Raw genomic sequence first — 22,373 nt, 5'->3', positions numbered from 1 at the left:
CCTCAGCAGAAATAAGAGCTTTATTAAGGGAACATACATTTATTGAAGTCCATTATTTGGACAACTGGGAGAAAAAAAAAAAGAAGAATGAATAAAAAAGTCAAAGGCCATAGTTCCACTCACCACACACAAAGCCATCTGGGCTAACAGCAAAAATACTTCTTCCCTTCAGCAGCTGAGGATGGGCACAACTGGCATTTACAAAGCTCTGAAAGTTGTTTTCCGCCACCCACTGTGGGAGCCATTTTAGTTGGCAATCGCACAAAAGGCTTGATGTATTTAAGTGCCTGAGGAGAGTAATTACATTCAATTTGTTTTGTACGAAATGCAGATTTCTACAAGTATAAACTAAACTCAAGTAAATATTAACAAAGCAATGAACGGGGAAACCAAATACACACATCCCATGGACTAAATATTCTATAGTCCATCTTAAAATGCAAGACATGGAACTCGCACTGTTTTTTTGTTGGTGGTGGTGTTCTTACTGACCAGCAGAGACAGAAGTGCTGATACACCAAAAATACCTTACTACTGAAAACTGGTTACTGTGATGAGGCACTGTACTGTACTAGGTCCCACAAATTTCAACTGCCAATTTGTAACAGAAAGAAAAAGAAATTCCTCTTTTCAACAAAGGGAACAAAAAACCAACTCCTCTTGCTTTCTGGTAACAAAAGTTAAGTGATGTGATGAATGTGCCAGACACTTTCTATAGATACATAATCCAGGATAATCCACCCCACGTCAGTTTCCCCCTCCATGCTTTATGTGAAACTCTTGGAAGGAAAAGAAAAGCTTACAGTTGCTGAAGTTTCTTCATTTGTGAGAATGCATTGCCTTGTAATGACATGATTGCGTTGTCGCTCAGGTCTCTGAAAAAGCAAGCAAATCACATACATTCGAGGGAATTATGGTCACTATGTGCCTTCAGGCAAAGGGTGGGCCCACGCTGCCACCCACCCCCCCCCCACCCCCCCCCCCCCCCCCCCCCCCCCCCCCCCCCCCCCCCCCCCCCCCCCCCCCCCCCCCCCCCCCCCCCCCCCCCACCCCCCCCCCCCCCCCCCCACCCCCCCCCCCCCCCCCCCCCCCCCCCCCCCCCCCCCCCCCCACCCCCCCCCCCCCCCCCCCCCCCCCCCCCCCCCCCCCACCCCCCCCCCCCGCCCACCCCCCCCCCCCCCCCCCACCCCCCCCCCCCCCCCCCCCCCCCCCCCCCCCCCCCCCCCCCCCCACCCCCCCCCCCCCCCCCCCCCCCCCCACCCCCCCCCCCCCCACCCCCCCCCCCCCCCCCCCCCCCCCCCCCCCCCCCCCCCCCCCCCCCCCCCCCCCCCCCCCCCCCCCCCCCCCCCCCCCCCCCCCCACCCCCCCCCCCCCCCCCCCCCCCCCCTCCCCCCCCCCCCCCCCCCCCCCCCCCCCCCCCCACCCCCCCCCCCCCCCCCCCCCCCCCCCCCCCCCCCCCCCCACCCCCCCCCCCCCCCACCCCCCCCCCCCCCCCCCCCCCCACCCCCCCCCCCCCCCCCCACCCCCCCCCCCCCCCCCCCCCCACCCCCCCCCCCCCCCCCCCCCCCCCCCCCCCCCCCCCCCCCCCCCCCCCCCACCCCCCCCCCCCCCCCCCCCCCCCCCCCCCCCCCCCCCCCCCCCCCCCCCCCCCCCCCCCCCCCCCCCCCCACCCCCCCCACCCCCCCCCCCCCCCCCCCCCCCCCACCCCCCCCACCCCCCCCCCCCCCCCCCCCCCCCCCCCCCCCACCCCACCCCCCCCCCCCCCCCCACCCCTCCCCCCCCCCCCCACCCCCCCCCCCCCACCCCCCCCCCCCCCCCCCCCCCCCCCCCCCCCCCCCCCCCCCCCCCCCCCCCACCCCCCCCCCACCCCCCCCCCCCCCCCCCCCCCCCCCCCCCCCACCCCCCCCCACCCCCCCCCCCCCCCCACCACCCCCCCACCCCCCCCCCCCCCCCCCCCCCGCCATTCGCCACAAAAATACTCTCTGTGCTGAGATGCACAGATGGGGGTGACTAGAACTCATTAGGAAGCCTGGATTCAAGAACAAGGATATCTGCATCAGAGGCAGGTTCTGTTACGGTGAGAGAGATTTCATATCACCACATACAGGTTTTTTGACTCTTAAGGGCCTAAGCTGTTCTGCCATGTGATTTTATTACACTTCTTATTATTCAAATTAGTAACCATTAGTAACTTTTAAATGCACAAATAAAATTCCTCGTAATTATGCTTTTAAAAAACCATCCTGTATAGAATACCTTCTGTGATACGCAACCATGTTAAGTGATTTACGTTTACATATTATTACATTTAATTCTCACATCGACCCAAAAGCAGATGGTATAACTACCTTGGCTTGGCGTGAAAGGGGCAGATAAGATTTGCACTCAATTATTTTCAATTTCCAAACCTATGCTCTCAGTCACTAGCCTATTCTGTCACACACAACTCACTCATGGGGAGACAGGTAGGTGTTCAGACAAGAGGTTCTCACTAAAACAAACAAACCAACAAACACTTCAGGCAGGACATTTATAAAATGAGACAATATTCTGGGCTGGCTTTATTTTTAACTGGTGCTTGTGAGCGCTCTGGATTAAAGTCCTCTCTACAGTGATTACTACTCTGTCTTCCTTTAAAAGGGTGGAGAAAAGGGATTTTGAATGAGACAAGTGGCAACAGAAGACAGAATCGAGGTCCCAAACGTGGGCAGAGAAAGAGGCTGAGAGAGTCACGAAGGTTTAGGAAACTGAAGCAGAGGCTCATGGTCCACGGATCCACTAACTCCACTTTCCCAGAAATGAAATGGGTCAGATGACAAACCCTTTTGGCTAGTTTCCCTTTGAAAATAATTTGTTTCAGTGAGCCCAGCAATACTGGCCCGCCTTTCCAGATGACGCTTTGCAGAGTTATCCCCTACAACCTGCCCTGCTACACCGTCGGCGTGGCTGGCGATCCAGAGCTCCCTGCAACCAATGAGTCATTGCGAAGACGGCAAGATGGTGGTGCACAGATTAACAGCTAAACACACGGCACCAGTGACGGTACCAAGCAAATGTGTATCTTACATGATAACTTCTTTTGTCCAGGTTAACAGATAATACAACTTTTGGCTATAAGCATTCCTTAATAGTCAGGGTGGACACACTCTGCTGCTTCAGACTCCCACTGAACACATACACGTGCACCCACGGTTATCAGAAGCTGGTTGGCTCTGTGCTCCTGCAGGCTTTGACTCCTATCAAGGCTGTGCTCCTAGTGCCTGAAAATATTCGAGTGCCTAAGTGTCATTTCAGACATGTGTGCCAGGAGTTACTGGGGGCAGAAGAGGTGAAGGCAAGAGCTGCTATGAGAGCAGGGGCTGCCCTCGTTTGAGCCCTGCTTCTGTCAGCTGCTAACTTACAGGTTAGTTGCAAAAGACAGTGAGAAAAAGAATAAAGGAGGAAAAACGGGTTGTATGCTTTATAATTAAACAACAGTAACAATAAACAAAATTCTCAAAGTAGTGTTCAGACTCTCCTGTCACTCTCCAGGACTGGAGGGATTGTCTTTTTTGAGCGTTAAGATGTGCGTTGCCTCCTTAACTGTCCGATGGAATCAATGAACCCTCAGAGCCACTGCATCTTAACTTAAAAATTAAGATAACAGTAGCTATTAAATAGTTTTCTCGTGAGGATTAAATGAGAAAATATAAATAAGTACCTAGCATAATGCCTGATGTGCAGTAGGTGTGTGATAAATGGTAGTTTTTTAAAAAAATTAAATATACCACTGCTTGAGAGAAATAACTAAGAGAAAACCCCGAAGTGATGTATAGCAATGCCCTTAAAGGCAAAAGAAATATGCACCTGTACACTTATACTTTCATATAGATACACAGACAGACAAGTAGGTAGGTAGGTAGACAAAGGACAAAGGATAGATGTGTATATTTTATTGTACTGAGAGGATACCAACAAAATTATGTACTAGTTTGTGTTACCTTTCATGACATATAAGTAGATAACCATTTCAGACTGCCTTTAGGGTAACTAAATTCCTGCTACTCACAGATGTTCTAATGCATCCAAACCAGTGAAGGCTTTTTTGGTAATGGATCGAATCCGGTTTCCCTGGAGTATCCTTAAAAAAAAAAAAATTATAATGGAACAGTTAGTAAAAGCCATTGTGGAGTGCAACTCTCCTGAAAAGAATTGCTTTTTAAATCATTTGTGAATATTCTATTTTCTTCAATTAAACAAGATATCCTTAAATAAATGTATCCGTGCCATCTATTTCAGTAATATGGTTCAGCATGGTTGCAAAGCATTCGTCAGAGAACCCAGCAAAAATAGGTATTCGAGAAGTTACTCTGATGGTTAAATCAAAGCAGTGATTTTTCAAAGAGGTAGAAACTCTATTCCAAGTAAAATGTCTCAGAACGCTAATAAATAAAGCAGGTAATACTGGAGACTTTCTCCTTACCCACCCACCCCATGGATATCTTCATCACCCACAGAAGTTTAGGACTAAATGGAAGTCAATTTGAAGACTGCTTGCTTAAAACACAGAACTTAGCCATCTTCAAGGCCATTTTGTGGCTAAATAGAAACATGTTTTTATCCTGAATTGCTTGGAACCCACTGCAGTGTTATCATTGGTCACTGGATCGCTTCATTTAAACATTCCTGTGAGGGAAGGGCAACACTGCACGTTTCAAAATGCTGAACTTAGTGCACTAACCTTTACACAGTAGTAATCCCAAGGGTCTAAGCACTCAAAACAACTGAAAATTCTTATCTGGATACTAAAGTCAGCGGCACTAACCCAAGTGTTGAGTAAAACCACTATACCCAAGGAAGAAGATCTAATCAATACACATCTCGTATAACAGGAGTCATTTGGGGAGATGACAAAGGGTAGCAACCAGATTGAGCACCTGTTTTAAAACTTTTTAAAGATGTCAACTTGTGTGTGGAACTGAGCTCAATTAAGACAAAGTGTTTAGGGAGTTCCCTGGCGGTCCAGTGGTCAGGACTCGGCGTGGCCCTGGGGTTCAATCACTGGTTGGGGAACTAAGATCCCGAAAGCTGCGCGGTGTAGCCAAAAAAATCCCAAAATGTTTAGGTCAGAAAGCAACGCCAATTATGAGGCAAATCATACTCACAGCCGCCTCAGTTTGTCAAGCCCAGAGAAGGCACCATTCATGTCCTCAATGGTCCAAGAAATTTCATTATTCTTCAGATCCCTGGTTCAAAAAAGGGAGAGTTACAGAAAGTGGTACCAGGTACTTAATAAAAGATACAGGCATTCTTGTTAGACATATGCTTAGAAAGCGAAGATTTCCCCCCCCAGGTGGCATGTGATTTGGAATAATTCCTCATAACTGCCTATATCATCTCTCTCTGCCCCTTTCAAAACAATAGAAAACTGTTTCTCTCCCTAACATAGATCTTACCTCCTGCCCTCCTCCCTCAGCAGCATTTTATACTTTTGTCCGAGATGAGGAGAGCTGATTCCGGCCCTATTAACTCCTCTATCAAGATGACTAAATTCTGAAAGACTTGAATAGTCTGAAAAATACATTAAACTTTAAAACCTCTGCTCCAACCACACAAGGAGCAGCTCGCCAAAGCACAGGGCATGTCTTTCAGTCATGTAATGCTTCAAACAGTGAACACAGCAAAACTTTCTGACAGTGCAAAAATCGAAAGCCCGTTGCACAACGTTAAAATTCACATTTGAAAGATTTTTCAAAGGCCATTTAATCCAACTCCCTCTTCTTCCTCTTGGGACAGAGATCAAGTCTGGATGTAACTGGTCTGATAAACAGGCGTCTTCCTTTGCTGCACTTTGTATATCTTTTTTGCTCTGGGTAATTTTTAATCTGCATTTTTAGGAAGAAAAATTAGTGGATTTGAAATTGTTTTCCTCTTGAGCGGTTACCAACTTCCTGGAGATCCTGAGAAGGCTGACTGTAATCACCAAACCAATCTGATCACTGTCCTTTTTAATCCCTTTAAGAAGCACACATGGATGAAATGGACCGATCTTAATCAAACTGATCTGGGAAAGATTAAGACACTACTTCTGAGGCTGTACACATTTCCTTCATAACAAAGGAAATCTGCTTGGAGAAAAGTGGGCACATTTAGGAACCAATTAGGTTCATGGACGAACAGCAAAATGTGTAACTTACAAAGTCTTTAAACTGGAAAGCCCCCGGAAGGCACAATCAGCAATGTAGCTGACTTTGTTATTCCCAATGTGCAGTGTATTTAGCAAGCTTAGGCCCAGGAAGCTTGAATCATCCAACCTTGATAAGTGATTGAAAGTTAAGTCCCTGTAAAGGAAAAAGGAACCAAAAAACAAACGATAGCTTTTATTTTCCAGTTCAATGCAATGATTGGTTTAAAAAAAAGAACAGAAACAGGTAGTATATATTGCCACAGTTACCCTTATTTTAAAACTCTGCCTTCTTAATAATACTCAGGTAAACATTATTTCTAATCCCAGTAATTAAAAAAAAATTCTCTTTATTTGAGAATCACCACCATGGCTTTAGCCCATGCGCCACAGAACTGAAACGGCAGAGCTGGCTTCAACTTATCACAAAACTATGACTAGGTTGCCTGTGCAAAAGGCTGTCACCTTGGAAACTTTGTTATGAAAATTTCACAGATCAGTGGTAAGAAGCTCATGCTCTGGCATGATTCCTGCTCTCAAACCTGAGGAGAATAAAAGGCAACTCACAGCTCACTGAGTTTCTGGCAGAACTCCCAGGCATCAGGGCTGATCCTGGTGATGGCATTTTGGCTGAGATGAAGTTCCTGCAGCATCAGCAGGCCGTAAAGCCAGCCTTTGGTAATCTCTGTTAGGTTGTTATGGTCCAGCTGCCTACATTTACAATAAGAGTCAAAAGCAGGATCCCAAGTTCATTATCTAGACTCTTCAAAGGGGACATATTACAACCTATTACATATTCCTATTGTTATGAGATGTGTAGCTTTTGTTACACAAAGACATCAGCAGAAAAGACTATGCTTATTAAATTCTCAGTCACATTACGTGAAACAAAACTTAATATTAAATTATAAGATTGTAAACGATGAGATTTTAACATAGGATTTCAAATAAGAGCTGCTGAATGCTCACTGAGCATTCCAAGATCATACCGCCTGAGTAGGAATTGATCACCCGCACTTACAAGATTTCCATGTTGCTCAGCCCCCAGAAAGCCCCATCCATAAGTTTTGTCACTCCATTTCTTTGCATTTTCAGAGACTTCAGAGCACCAAGCCCTTGGAACGTGAGCCCATCGACGTTTTTGATCTTGTTTCGGTTCAGTTCACTACATTGGATGTTACAGTTAGACAGTTAGCTTATATGACAAACTCTGGAAGCAGTAATAAAATGTGACATTACTGCAATATAGTTAAACCAGCCTGTGTTAAATTACATAGAATGCTTTAAATTTCTAAGCATTTTTATTGAGAAGAATTTTGATTTACTAGCAGTGAGTAAATTTCCTTCCGAAACATGTGATGTATTTTTGCGATCATCAAATTCTGACACCAGATTGCACTTCAATTTCTAAGCTGTTGTCCATTCAGGATGGAAGTAAACACATTAATATTGGTCTTTAAAGTATCCAGAATGGGAGTACTGAATATTACATTAGAACACAAGGTCTATTCAGGAGCAGGGCCGTCAAGTTTATCCTGTTCAACTGCTTACAAAAGTTGACTCCTCTGTGTCACAATTTGTACTGTGTTGAATGCTTCCTCTTTCAGGCAGTCATTCTCAACCTTGGTTGCACCCTGGAATCACCTGGGGAGTTTTAAAAAATTACTGAAGCCTGGATCTTACCCCAGAGGTTCTAATGTAATTGGTCTAGGGTGTGGCCTGGGCACTGGGATTTTGAAAAGCTCCCCAAGTATCTGTAATGTGCAGCCAAGGCTGAAAACCACTATACTGCAGGAGCCTGTTCACAGATTATTCCACCGTTATTAAGGAGACAGCGCTTTACAGCTCCTTAAGCTATGAGGGGCCCTGCAGTCATTGGTACGGTTCTCACGATCCACAGCTGTGGAGAGTCACCATGATGTCTTCAGTGCCATCATGATGGCTTTGTATGGAGGTTGTTCAATGATTACACTGCTCACTCTTTCAGGAACAATCCAACTTGCCTTGTCAGGCAGAAGCCTGTACCGGGTGACTTTTTTTTTTTCTTTTCGGTACGTGGGCCTCTCACTGTTGTGGCCTCTCCCATTGCGGAGCACAGGCTCCGGACGCGCAGGCCCAGTGGCCATGGCTCACGGGCCCAGCTGCTCCGCAGCATGTGGGATCTTCCCGGACTGGGGCACGAACCCGCGTCCCCTGCATCGGCAGGCAGACTCTCAACCACTGCGCCACCAGGGAAGCCCCCGGGTGACTTTTAAGGCTCTTTCTGATTCAGTGGTTCTACAACTCCAGCTCTCAGAGGAAAGGTGGCTACATCCTTGCTTCTAAACTCCTTCTGCCACATTGTGGATTTTAGGGGGGAGGTGCCAAGGGTTTAGAGGAGGTGAGGAAACAGAATCTAAGAGGACATTTTACTTACAGGTGTTGCAGTTGAGGCAGTCTAAACATCTTGGGTGGGAGAGCTGAGATTCGGTTCCTGTTCAGCTTCAGCACCAGGAGTGTGTTGGCCAGACTGTCAAAATACCCAGGTTCCATGGATGTCACTCGGTTGCTGTTGATATACCTGTTGAAAGTCTGAAGATGAGTTTCTCTTTCTGGTTCTTTGGGAAGTTAAAGTGCATGTATTCTCTGTATATGAAAGACTCTCCAGAGAACCTACCCATCACTTGTAACAATGGACACTTAAAATAATTAACTCTTTACGCCCTTGCAGGCAAATATCGACTATGATTCACACATATCTCTGGGGGAAAAAGTGACTAAAATATTTGAAGATAACAAACATTACCCAATTTTTGTGAAATTCATTTATTAATGAAATACACTGGGGGTTTAATTTTGATTATTTTTTTACAGAATCACTTGGCTTTTCTATAACAGTCAAAGGATGTCTCAATTTTTGTAATCCAGTAGTGTAAGAAGAAAATGAAGACTGGTTATTCGGGCTTACAGAAAATTACCAGTCAGTAAGAAGTGACATTTTTGATCCATCAGCAGTAAGAAATGGTCAGCGTTCTGGTTCCTATCTTAAAGTTGTTTCCTTTTTTAATATAGCACAATGTAGGGCGCGGTCAGCTAACTGCTACGCAGCAGGAAGCTGAAATAAGCTGAGTCATCCTTCCTGTGGCCACTGCGCTTGCGCTAAGTATACTAATGAGGTTTTAAAGTAGCGACCTATCCGATGCTGGCTCACAAATCGCACCATCGGCGAAAGCCAATCACAGAGCGACACATGTTCTTAATCCCTATATAAGCAGACTGCTATAGGATTGCGGGGTCTTCCTTCCATCTTTCTTCAACCAAGCTGTGCTCCAATAAAGTGTGATACGAGAAGAATCTTGCGTGTGGCGGCTCGTTATTCTGCCGGTCAGAAACGGCTCGCCGCAAGTGGTGCCGAAACCCGGGAACTTCGCGCCCTGCATGGAGGACCGATTCAGAACTCGACACACGGAGTGGTAACCGTCGGTGAATAGTCCAGTCAGGTATGTTTTTCGGGGGTTTGGAGCCTGAAGTTTTTACTTTCGCTTTTGTCCTTTTAGTGTTTCTCATGTTTTTCGTTTGCTTGTGGCTACGGTACCACCAGCCCGATCGAGTGTGTCTTCCCTGGCCGATAGATAAGTCAAGCATTTTTGGGAATAGTTCGTCCACGGAGCCTACAACTGATTTTCATGAGCCTATTCAAGCCCTTTTAAGGGACCGAGGGCTAAAGCTCTCTCATAAAAACATAAGTAGGCTGCTACAAGATATCGAAAGTGCCGCGCCGTGGTTTGGGGTATCAGGCAGCTTGACTGTTCCGTCATGGGAAAAACTCGGAAAAGACCTAAAGGAGTGTAACACAAGGGGAGAACTTTCTCGAGGCGCTCTCCCCTTGTGGAGCATGATACTTTCTTGCCTAAAGGAAGGAAAATGTGAAGAAATTATTCAACGAGGACGCAAGGCTCTTAGCATGTGTCAAGATAGCGCATCAGAGAATGAACAAACAGGGACTACGGTAGACAGGCCTGAAATTATGAAAAGAGAAAAAAGAAAACAAAAGGAAAAGCAAGAAACGGTGCCAGGATTATATCCAATCCTAGATGAGTTTAAGGAATTATATTTGTTTCAAGATGAATTAAATCCTAGAGAGGAGGAAGATTTAGAAGGAGCGGCCGCGACATATGAACAAGAGCGGTATGGGCATTGGTACATGCCGCCACTCGCTAGCCCACCATATTTTAATCCTGCGGAGGCTAGAGCTTCCGCCCCTGATATCTAATAGAGGGATAAGACGTAAGTTATAAGGCATGACCGCCCCTATAGGAGCCCGCGGAAATTTAAACCGCCGAGGCTTGGATTTTTCTCAAGGGTCACTGAGTTTATGATTACATGGAGGACCACAACACCTGTGTGGGTACCTCAGTGGCCTTTGTCAAAGGAAAAGCTGGAGGCGGCATCCAAACTAGTGGATGAGCAGTTACAATTAGGGCATTTAGAACCCTCCTAGTCACCCTGGAATAATTAAGAAAAAATTAGGGAAATGGCGTAAAGATTGTTTCTTTTCTATTCCTTTGAATAGTCGAGATAAAGCGTCTTGTATGGAGTTGCTTGAACAGGCCTTAGGCGTTTTGATTAAATATTTAGGGAATGGGGGATTGTTTCTTGCTCCCGAGGGAAATTTTTTAGGAGCCTGATCTTAATTCCCCACGCCAATTGACCCCAGAAGCCCATCAGGCACTTCAAAAGGTAGAACAAGCTATTACAAATGCACAATTAGAACGCTGTGGTGATTCTCAACCTGTTTGGATGTGTCCTTTTAATTTAATTTCCACACGCGCTCTAACAGCGCTAGACTCTACGACACAGGCTCAAGAGTTTCATAAGCTATATCATGTGTCATCTACAGTCTTAAGAAAAAAATTTAACATTACCAGAGCTTTGGCTAGGAATATTGTGAAGAGTTGTTCTGCTTGCGCCCAATTTTTGCCTACCCAAAAGACTGGGGTTAACCCCAGAGGCATTCTTCCAAATGAATTATGGCAAATGGATGTTACCCATGTTTCCTCCTTTGGAACGCTCCAATATGTACATGTTTCAGTGGATACCTGTTCTGGAGTGGTACATGCCACGTCTCTTTTTGGAGAAAAGGTTCAAAATGTTATTACCCACTGCCTTGAAGCTTGGGCAGCGTGGGGCAAACCCGCTAAGATTAAGACTGATAATGGCCCAGCCTATACTTCCAAAAGCTTTGCTCTTTTTTGTCAAAAAATGCAGGTGATTCATATTACAGGCTTGTCCTATAATCCACAAGGACAAGGAATTATAGAACGCACAAATCGCACACTTAAAGAACTCTTAATAAAACAAAAAGGGGGAATCGCAGAGAACTGTACCCCTAGACAGAGACTTTCACTTGCCTTATTTACCATAAATTTTTTACATTTAAATGATGATAAAGAAACCTCTGCTGAACGCCATGTGGCAACAAACCATAAAAATTATGGCAAAGTGATGTGGAAAGATGTGTTGTCCAATCAATGGAAGGGCCCGGATCGTGTTATTACTCGATCCAGGGGATCTCTTTGTGTCTCCCCACAGGATCAAGATCCGATCTGGGTGCCATCAAGACTGACGAGAATTGTTGAAGAAAACTTCAGAGAAGATGCTGAGTTGGATGTTCCTGATGATTCTTAATCGAAGTCTTTGTATTAGTTGGAATTCCACAAAGGATTATTCAAATTGTGCAACTGAGTGCTGCCGGGCTGGAGCCCGTTGCCTTTGGAGATTTTGCCTCTTGGCTCTCTTCTGCCTTTTCCTTCTTTGGGGAGTGGGTGGGGGTAGGAATCTTTGGAGTCTGCTGTGTATTTGGGATTATGCTGTGTCTCTGGTTGGTCTGTCGTGTGCGCATCAGGGCACATCGAGATAGGGTCCTGCTCACTCAGGCACTTCTGGCTATTAAGGAAGGAGATTCTCCCGCAGCCTGGCTCTCCGCCCTGAATAATTCGAAATGATTGCCCTTGCACAGAGAGGCCTTGTTGCCATTGCACCTCTATAGGGAGTCATTCATTCATTGTCCTGATTGCCCTTGCACAAAGAGGCCTTGTTGCCATTGCACCTCTATAGGGAGTCATCCATTGTCCTGATTGCCCTTGCACAGAGAGGCCTTGTTGCCATTGCACCTCTATAGGGAGTCATTCATTGTCCTGATTGCCCTTGCACAGAGAGGCCTTGTCGCCATCGCACCTCTATAGGGAATCAGCCATTATTCTGAGTCTCAAACATGCCAACAGAAAACTGCCCTCGAACAGTGAGCACATCATGAGGTGAACACTTGTACGGGCTACATTCTGTTTGGTGTTCTAATAAATAAAAAAGGGGGAGATGTAGGGCGCGGTCAGCTAACTGCTACGCAGCAGGAAGCTGAAATAAGCTGAGTCATCCTTCCTGTGGCCACTGCGCTTGCGCTAAGTATACTAATGAGGTTTTAAAGTAGCGACCTATCCGATGCTGGCTCACAAATCGCACCATCGGCGAAAGCCAATCACAGAGCGACACATGTTCTTAATCCCTATATAAGCAGACTGCTATAGGATTGCGGGGTCTTCCTTCCATCTTTCTTCAACCAAGCTGTGCTCCAATAAAGTGTGATACGAGAAGAATCTTGCGTGTGGCGGCTCGTTATTCTGCCGGTCAGAAACGGCTCGCCGCAGCACAATATTTTCATCACGGGTGAAAACTGTTAAAAACAACTTGACTTACAGATATTTGAGTTGTAGGGGTGGAAGTGCAGTTTTAAGCTCTGAAATATTATTGCCACTCAGGTCCAAAGTTTCGAGGGACTGAAACCGTCTCAGATGTTCAGGTAATATTTCCACAATCTTGTTTCCAGCTCTGGATTTAAAGAATAGCACAGATAACAGGGTTAATGGTACAACAATCTGAAAGGTGAAAAATATGTTCTATTTCTAACTCGTTCTTTAGAAATTTGGAAAACTGATTGTTCTACACAGCACGTTAAAAAGTTAAACAGCAACTCTTCAGTCACTTTAATGTTGCATTAGATAGTAAATCATAATTTTAGAATTTTGAAAAGCTTTCCGATATAAATCTGGGTGCGTTTAACAGCTGTGGTTATCTAAATGCGATGCACTTTAACTGATTTTTCTTTCTCTTATTTTGTTAACAGTCTTTCTTCCTCATCATTTCATGAAATGGGATATGAAATGACTAGCACCAAGTTGGCATATTCCAGGCACTGGTGTGTTAGTTCCCTATTCTTTCTGCTTGAGTCCTAATGCATTTCTAATTTTTCCCTTGGAAAGCACACACACTACGGGTGCCAATGAACTTAAGATACTCATCAGATTGGGCTTTTTAAAAGCCATCCTAGAAAAATCTCTTTTTCTTTGGAAATAGCAAGTTTCAATGCATTGCCATCGTCTTCAAAACCAGTGGATATGCTCCAAGGCTTTGACTATTATAAAAATAAGAGCACACCAGTCTAAATAACCTCTGGGAGCAATTAGATTTTTTAAAAGTTTGACATTAACTATCTTAAACCCCAGACCATGATGTCCAACATTGTAGTCACATGTGGCTCTTTACATTTAAATTAAAATTAAATGTTAAAGTTCCGTTCCTTAGTCATAGTAGCCACATGTCAGATCCTGAATAGGTGCCTGGTATCTGTCAAATGGGCCAGTACACATACAGAACATCCGCACTATCGTGGAAAGCTCTACTGGTGAGCACTAGACCACAAAGGAGAAAAGATAAACAAAATAAAACAAAAAGAGGCCAAGGCAAAGCTTTTAGAAGGTCATCAATACAACAGTTTCCAAGGGGGAGATTCAGCATTCAACAACAATCTTGCTAGAAAACAGGAACCAAAATGATGCGCAAGCCATCTTAACTGTCATATTAGACCAGGTAGCTTGGACTTTTTAGACATTAGGCAGGGGAAAAATGACATGTCAAGGGAGAAGGGCTGGGATGATGGCAGAGTCCAGGGTCTTCGCTTTACAGCTCAAGGAACAATGAAACAACGGAGGGCTCTAAGTAGAACTCTGTATGTCATATAAGTCACGTGCTGCCATTTTTAGGTAAACCCTCACTTAAGGGGAAAACTTAGAAAGAGATTTCATATGTGTATCTTTCTTACCAATAACTGCATTAGTATAGCGTTTTGAGTTCATTAAGTTCTTCTGCATTATTGTAACTCTCAGGCCTCTCACCGTCACAGAAGGTTCCTGAGTTAGGAGCACCTCTTACGTGTTTTCACAAGATCCTCTGCTGTGTGTGACACAGCACTTTTTACGCTGTTGGTCTTTTCTGCCATACTGTGAGCTCCTTTAAAGCAGGGCTATAGATCTATCCCCGTCTTGGAATGTATATGGAATCTAATAACGCTGACGGCATTGGATGCCAAGCCCTATGCTACGCATTCTTCATATATCATGCCATTTAATCATAATAACATTTCTCTGCTGTTGAAATTAGGAAACTAGAGCTTTTAACCTAACAAGTCCAAGTACTCCCCCCAGGCCACCTCACAGAGTAAGTCCCTATTGGTCCCAAAGCAATCCCTGAAGGCTGTTTCATAGAACATAGTTTCCAACATTCAAACAACTTAATTTTGGCAATTAAGTTCTTACTTTCTGGAGGTGAAGATGCACCTCCAGAAAGTCTCGCCACTTCCCACTCTTGCAAAAATGCTGAGCTACTGGTTCCAAACTGCTGTGGGAATCCACACCAGCTCACTGAGCCCTCATCGTGCCAACACTAAGGATGCCCTGGAAACTGGGGTCCCCCCAGTCTGTGCTTGCACCTCAGGAGGAAAAGAGGGTCACCAAGAGTTTGCATATGTTTGGCAGCCTACAGAGTAGAAGACCAGCTTCCTGAATGTGTGCAAATGCCAGGTGCTGCTCTCCCCAGTAAGTGGAGAAACCAGGTTGTACATTTTAAATCTATTTAAATAACAATGAACTAACAAAACTTCTCAAAATATTGTGAAAAATCTTCCCTGTGTTACTTCTAAGGACTGTCAGGGAGTCGTCTTTTTTGACCCAAGTCATCCAAAAATCTAACCCCATTTTTAAAGTAATCCTATACAAGGGAACAGGCAGGGGTGATGTATACCCTAACAGCTGAACTCTGTGATAATAGTAAGGTTAAAAAAAGCGGGGGGGGGGGGTGCGGTTAGCAGTCCCATGTACAAGTCACAACTATCAAGCCCCTCAGATTCCCATGAAGTCTTACAGATTCTGTTTAGAGTCAAGTCAGCCATGACCTCTGATTCTGACCATTTCCCACATCTGGATTCCTCAGTGTGTAAACCCCTTGATCTAGCTGTGAGGTACAGGGTAATGCAAGTGAGACAATTAGTCAATTTCTACATCCTGGAGATGGATTCAGTCCAAGAGACAAGCCACAGGGCCTCAGGGTCAGGGTGTGTGGGTTAAAGGAAACCACACTTTAGAGGACAAAAATGTTCTCTTAAAAACACAACCCAAATGTTTGCATTACCAGGAAGCCCCCCCCCTCCCACAAACAGCAGAGTAACCCTGAAACACCCCCCTCTCATCTCCTTCCCTCTCCCTCTGGTCCGCAGCCACTGCCGCCCATCAAATTCTGCATCTGGTTTTGGTCCCCAGGTTGTCTGGGGCTAGCTAGTACAGCTACGCTTACATTTAACAACAAGGAGAAACAGCCATAGGTTTTCGCAATAAATGGAGCAAACTGGTTTCTGGTGGGAGGGAGAGGGAGACCCACAGGTGTCTATCACGTTGCTCAAATAAGGCTACAAGTTAGATAACAGGCCATACAATCTTTGGTTTGTGTTTTCGTTTGTTTATAAGGTAATTATGAACAAGGTATTAAAACTGCCAATTACTTGAGTGACGAATAAAATTTTCCTTGCAGTTCAAGTACGCTCCAGCCAAAGCCAGCCATTTCCTGAGCTGCACACCTCCTAAATTGCAGTGTGAAAGTGCTCAGTTATAAATGGAGCCTGTACAGTGCGTCTTTGTCAGCACTGCTTCCTAGCACAAAAATCCCTTACAACTGCCAGGATAATGGTCCCTGTATCACAAAATTTTAACTCTGTTCTAATGGAACTGAATTAAATCCAAATACCAGTTTCATATTAGCTCTCAGACTAACTGGCAAATAACCACCTAATAGGTACGAGTTTAAAATAAAAGAAAAAAAAACTTCCTTTATGTCAAACAAGAAGGGTTTAAAAAAAAGACAACTACCTTAAAAACCAGATTAAAAAATCTTTTTAATCACCTAAAACCCTCAAAATAAACATACTTCATAATAGAGTGGGTCACAAGTAACCACTTCTAGGAGCCAAAGATTCAATTCAACTCCAGCTTCAATTTTTCTCCAAATATGGATAAATGCCAACATTGATGAACATATTAAAGCACTGCAGTTGATTAATAGTTTTGGCAGGAAATGTGCAATGCTTCAACAAAAAACAAAACAAAACAAACTATCTTTTTCCATTACTTAAGTTAATGTGGAAATGTCATCTTTCCATTGTTCAAAAATCTGTACTCTGAGCATAGGAAGGCGTTTCAGCCTTGTGCAAATCCATCTTAACAACCACGAATATTTTGGTCATCTATGTTTGTTGATAGTACAAGGCGTTCCATGGTCAAATCACTGCTGAGGTCAAGTATAACCAGTCCCTTATAGACAAACACAGACTTGGGGGCCTGGTCAGCTGGAATGCAGATGGTTCCCTCAGGGTTCTCAGAGGCCATGGAAATAACAGGAGGCCCAGGTATGTCAGCCTCAGCTTCTCAGGCCCAACAATCATGGTTTCACTTCGTTGCTAATTTCACCTTTCAGCCTTTGCCAAATACCTTTAAGCAGAAGCAAACCCAACTTATGATATTTACATGATGATATTTGCTCTGAGAGTCCTGAAGATCTGACAACGAACAAGACGGATATGGTCCCTGACCTCACAGCACTGAAATTCTAGTGGGGGAGAACAGGCAGGCAGAGGGATAAGTGGAAGAAGAAAGGACAGTCTCCTAAAAAGTGATGGGAGGGGTGTGGGCATCAGCAAAACTTCCCGTGGCAAGGAGGAGTCTAGAGTTCCAGGCAGAAGCAAGTGAGACCAGGACAAGGCTTCTTTCCCTTGAGGAAATGAGTGGAAACGGGAGAAAGAGGAAGTTGACGAGTGAGGTGCTGGGAGAAGAGAGTAGGTCAAGTGGGACCCTGTAAACCATGTTAGGCATTTGGCCTTTGTCTCAAGATCAAGTAGAGGGAGGAGGACAGAGGATTTCGAACGGCGGGGTGACAATATTCGATGTGCATTTTGAAAAGACTTCTCTGGCAGCAGTGGGTTGAAAGACTGGGTGGGGGACAGGCAAGAGGAAGTACAGAGGACAGAGGAGGGATGGAGGGGCAATGGCGACCGTCTGCCTGGACACCCGTTTTGGGGGCGAAGCACCGTTCTTCCTCTGGTTTCCAGGGCACAGGCCGTGCTTTCCCCCTCCCCTGACATACAGGCTCAGGTTTCCAGCTCTGCAGCCTCTGGACACTGGGACCCAGTTCAGCACTACTGGAGTTCCCATCCACACTCCTCACTACCCCTGTGTTCTGTCTGCTTGTACGAGAGGCCCCCTAAAGCAGGGGGTCCCCTTTTGCTCAGGTGTGAGATGCGACTGACCAGAATAGCCCAGTTCTGGCATTCTCATGTCTGTAATCACTAGGAACATGGACAAATGTGTTATTCTTATATATAAGAAATGTGTGCATTTGTTCTGATAGTCGGAACACCTGCAATTAATGTAAACCCGGACTAGATTAATAACAGTAAAATACAATCTATGAGGTTATTGACCACTTGGTACGATGACGATTGGTTCTTTTTGACTCACGGTGATCTCCAGAAAGCATGAGCGTCTCAAAAGAACTTTATGCACACCTAAGTGGATATAAATGGTATGAGCTTATTTCTGGAGTCAGAGAAGAGAGTCCCAGAGTGGAATATTCTTTGTGAGGAACCAGAATATCAGGTTTTTTCACACTGGAATTCCTGAAACCAATTAAAGTGTAGCTTCTTGGTGCATAAGAAATATCTGTCAATAGTTTCAGGTGTCTCCTACCTACTGCACAACATAAAGGCAGCTGAAGGCTTTGATGTGTAAAGACGTGCAAACTTGGCTATTTAGAGAAGGTATGCACGTGTGGCATTTTCCTTTTAGAGAGGGTATGTGCAGTGAAATTTAATCTGAAACCATTTTTTTTAACATGTTGCAATGCCCCCCTTTCTTAGAATGCATTACCCTGACCACATCCCTGAAATCCAATTCAGTTACTGCAGCCAAAAAATTGCTGAATCCGTGGTCACTGCACACAACCATAGAGCAAGCACGTTAACCATACTGACTGGGACAGTTGGCCTGGCCCCAAGGAAATACTGATTGCTATATGTAACTTGTAAGCAACTGGTTTAACACCATTTATAAAGGTATTACAAGCTGTTAAAGAAAACACGAAATTTGCAAACATATTAAAGATCACTTATATTTCCAACAATAACTCCTCTCCCCTCCCAACACCCCCTCCCCACCAAAAAAAAGCTTCCTTGAAAACTACCTTGGCTGGAATAACTAACACCCTATAATATTAGGCTTCTTTTAGCAGAGAGACTTAGCAAGCAAAGAACCTCTTCCATGCAGATAAAAATAAACTGTCTCTGCTCATCTTTTTTTTTTTTTCTAAAAAGATAATTAAGAAGTTTCATTAAAAGAACACATGTTTAGACTGGTCCACTGGTCCTGTGGCATCTAAGGATAAAGCCAACTGAGGAAGCTTTTGCAAGGAGAAAGATTCTTGATGAAGAAGCAGAGATATTGAGCAGCAAAGGAGCCACCGTAGGAGCAAAGAATCCGTTCTTTCTGCTAAAAGTCAGGTCAACATAAAATATAATTATCTTTTGGATTGTGAACATGATAAAGTTGCCCACAATGTTTTAAAATACAGAGATCCTTCAATAATCAGGGCCCTAGTTATGTGCCAATTATAATACATGTAAGCTTGAAAGAAGAACTATAAGTTGGAAACTCATTTACACCACATAAAAAACCTTTTTTGATCCCCAAATATAAATTCTATTTAGTCCTTTTATGTAAACAGAAATTTAAGGGCAGGTCCTAGAAGACAACAGGATCCTAAACAAGACACTTACTCAACCATTATTTTAATCTGAAATAATTGAAGTATATATAGTAAAAATTAACTCTACTTTTATTTAGTAAAATTAAAAAAATTTTCCCTACCTCTCTTTTGAGGCAGGGTCTTCCACAGCCATTTTCACAGGTCAAACCACTGCTATGGTTAAGCTGTGAGTTTGAGTCTCCCCATAAGTTTGTGATTTACTTGTGATTGAAGAAAATCTCTGATTCATATTTGGTTCCCAAAACTCAGGATTAAGTGAATGGATTCAAGATGCTGAAGTGACCAAATAGTCTTAATTAGTCTTGAAACTCTAGATCAAGCTTTAGATTGGCCCATGAGGATGTACCTCAACTGTGGTTCAAGATGCATACATCCATCAGAAAGTGGTATGACCACCACAGCTGCCAGCCAGAAAAAGTAAACATAAAACTGGGATTCCATTCATCAATCAACCTGTCACAAGTAGGATCTCTTTGAAGCAGCAGTTCATACCACAGCTCCCCAGCAAGTAGATTTTGAGTCTGTTCCCAGTTGTATGTCTTGATCTACCATACTTTGTAAACCTTGATTTTCTCACTGTCAATGGGAGGAAATGGAAGGAAATGTCCTCTTCCAGCTCTAAGGAGTTGTGGATTTGGATGACAATTCAGCAAATGACCAGATTTGCTACAGAGGCTTCACATAATCATCATATAAAACTGCAGCCTCTTACAGATCCTGGCCTCACTTTTGGGGGATTTCTTTCCTAGGGGAGTCCCAATTCCTGGCTGCCCAGTCTTCCTTGGTTTACTACCTCATTTTCCTGGGGCATATCCTCCATGAGCTTTCTAAGAAACCATCTGTAGAGGTACGTTGTTTTTTTTTTTCATACTTGGAAATGTCTTTATGGGATTGACAGTTGGGCGTGTACTGAGCTGAGATTAGAAACCATGTTCCTTTGGGTTTTGAAGACTGTTTTACCCTATCACAACACTCAAGGATGTAAGTTTGAGGAGCCAGAGGCCATTCTGCTTCTCAACTCCAGTGTTTCTTAAATTGCAACAGGCACCAGAACTGGGAGTGGGGGGCTTCTTGGAGCACAGATTGTTGAGCCCCACACTCCGGGTTTCCGTTTCGGTAGGCCTGGGTGTAACCTGAGAATCTGCATTTCTACCAAGTTCCCAGCTGCTGCTGATGCTGTGAGGCTCACACTGGGGAGGGGAGAACCACTATTTATCCTTACAGGTGACCTGCTTTGTATTTGATCTTTCCTCCTCTCAGAGCTTCTCTTTAACCCTGATGTTCTAAAGAGCACAGTAATGTCCCTCACTGTAGGTTTTTTTTTTTTTTTTCCCATTTGCTGGCACTCAGTAGGGTCTTTCAACCTAGAGATGTGTGTTCCGTGGCTCTGGGAAATTATTTTGCCTCTTTGATAATTTCCTCTTTTCTAGTTCCACAGATGTCTCTTCATGGAATTCCAATTAGATTTCCAAGTTGATCCTCTCATTTTCTTATTTTTTCCTCTCCAGTTTTCCATCTTTTTATCTTTTGGTTCTTCTTTCTGAGAGCTTTTCAACTGTCTTCCAACACTTCTATTACCTTTTTAAAGTGTCTGTTATATAAATATATATATATATATATATATATTTTGTTATGGTTGTTTTGGCTGTGTTGGGTCTTTGTTGCTGCGCGCGGGTTATTCTCTAGTTGCAGCGAGCGGGGGCTGGGCTACTCTTCATTGTGGTGCGCAGGCTTCTCATTGCAGTCGCTTCTCTTGTTGTGAAGCACGGGCTCTAGGCGTGCGGGCTCAGTAGTTGTGGTGCACGGGCTTAGTTGTTCCGCGGCACGTGTTCTTCCCAGAGCAAGATATTGAGATGGGGTCTAATGCAGAACATGGTGGACTGTGTCTCTTGACCAGAATATGGGATGTTAATGAAGCATAACATGATGTTAGCTTTTTAAGGACCGTGTTGTGTTATTGGCACATACCGAGTTGTGGTCAGCTGAGATCCCCAAGTCTATTGTCATTCTCGCACGAATTGCTTCCAAATGGTCCTTTTTAAATGATTGATTAAAAATTCAAAACACTGCCTTTCCCCAGCTTAATTTCTCTAGTTGCTTCTAGACCATCATTTCAGTATATTGAGAGGTTTGATCTTCCGCGGCACAGGGCTCAAACCCGTCCCTTGCACCATCAGGCGGATTCTTAACCACTGCGCCACCAGGGAAGTCCCTGTTATTATATTTTTAACTTTTAAGGGTCCCTTTCTTATTTCCTGAAATATTCCTTTTATTATTATTATTTACTACTCTTTTCTTATTTTGTGGATATAACATCTCTCTTCTCTCTGGAGATATTAAGTTGTTTTGAAGTTCCCTTCTCCTTCCATTGTCTCTGGTTCCCTCTTCCTATGTATTTCAGACTCTGACTTTATTCTTACAAGCCCTTTCAAGAGACAGTGATCACTGGCTATCCACTCATATTTAGTAAAAAGCGGCCCCGGAAAGCTTGCTGAGGGCTGTGAGGTAAGGACTTGCTGACTGGTGAGTCTCACCACAGGTGGTCTGTTTCATGATGACCCCACATGCATCTGTCTAATCGCTCAGATCCTCCAACCTCCAGGCTGGTGGGGATAAGCTTGACTGCTCGTGTCTGGGAAGGTGAACAGGAACATAAGCTGAGGGGAGGACTGTCATCCTCATATTCAGATCAGACTTAATTTCCCTGACTGCAGAAGATGCTGCCCTCAATCCCCACCCCTTGCCCAGCTGGGCTGTGCCCCCAAATTCCAGAGACTTCGTTTCAACTCTCTAGAGAGTAAACTTCTAGTTTTCTGCCTCCATCGAGGGAGGGTTGGTCACTGGGCCTTAAGTTTTGGAGGGGAACCTGGAGGTCTGCTTCTTATAAAAGAGTTTTCACCAATGCATCCATTTTCAGTCCTACTCTGCATCCCTATCTTTACCGACTTTGAATTCCTGAAGCATCCTGAGCTTCTGCAGCAAAAAAGTGTTTGCTTCTTTTGGGATTCACTCCACTCTCTCTAAATCATTTACA

At 44.7% G+C, this 22,373-nt stretch overlaps 1 protein-coding gene across 7 annotated transcripts in view; it reads right to left on the bottom strand.

The window, feature by feature from the left end:
- LRIG3 (leucine rich repeats and immunoglobulin like domains 3) overlaps window positions 1-22,373 on the bottom strand; it is a 53,992-nt gene that overhangs the window by 11,932 nt on the left and 19,687 nt on the right. For all 7 annotated transcript variants that reach the window (XM_019952657.3, XM_019952660.3, XM_019952659.3 and 4 more), the window contains exons 4-12: window positions 12,896-13,027; window positions 8,580-8,723; window positions 7,185-7,328; window positions 6,731-6,874; window positions 6,177-6,320; window positions 5,145-5,225; window positions 4,049-4,120; window positions 804-875; window positions 124-287 (exon numbers count right to left, since the gene is read on the bottom strand). In XM_019952657.3, coding sequence (XP_019808216.2) covers window positions 124-287; window positions 804-875; window positions 4,049-4,120; window positions 5,145-5,225; window positions 6,177-6,320; window positions 6,731-6,874; window positions 7,185-7,328; window positions 8,580-8,723; window positions 12,896-13,027 — 1,097 coding nt within the window. The remainder of the gene's footprint in view (window positions 1-123; window positions 288-803; window positions 876-4,048; window positions 4,121-5,144; window positions 5,226-6,176; window positions 6,321-6,730; window positions 6,875-7,184; window positions 7,329-8,579; window positions 8,724-12,895; window positions 13,028-22,373) is intronic.

The sequence above is a fragment of the Tursiops truncatus genome, chromosome 11, assembly GCF_011762595.2.
Source record: "Tursiops truncatus isolate mTurTru1 chromosome 11, mTurTru1.mat.Y, whole genome shotgun sequence".
Classification (NCBI taxonomy): Eukaryota; Metazoa; Chordata; class Mammalia; order Artiodactyla; family Delphinidae; genus Tursiops; species Tursiops truncatus.
Note: the sequence above shows the minus strand (reverse complement) of the source record. Positions and strands in the feature narration are given on the sequence as shown.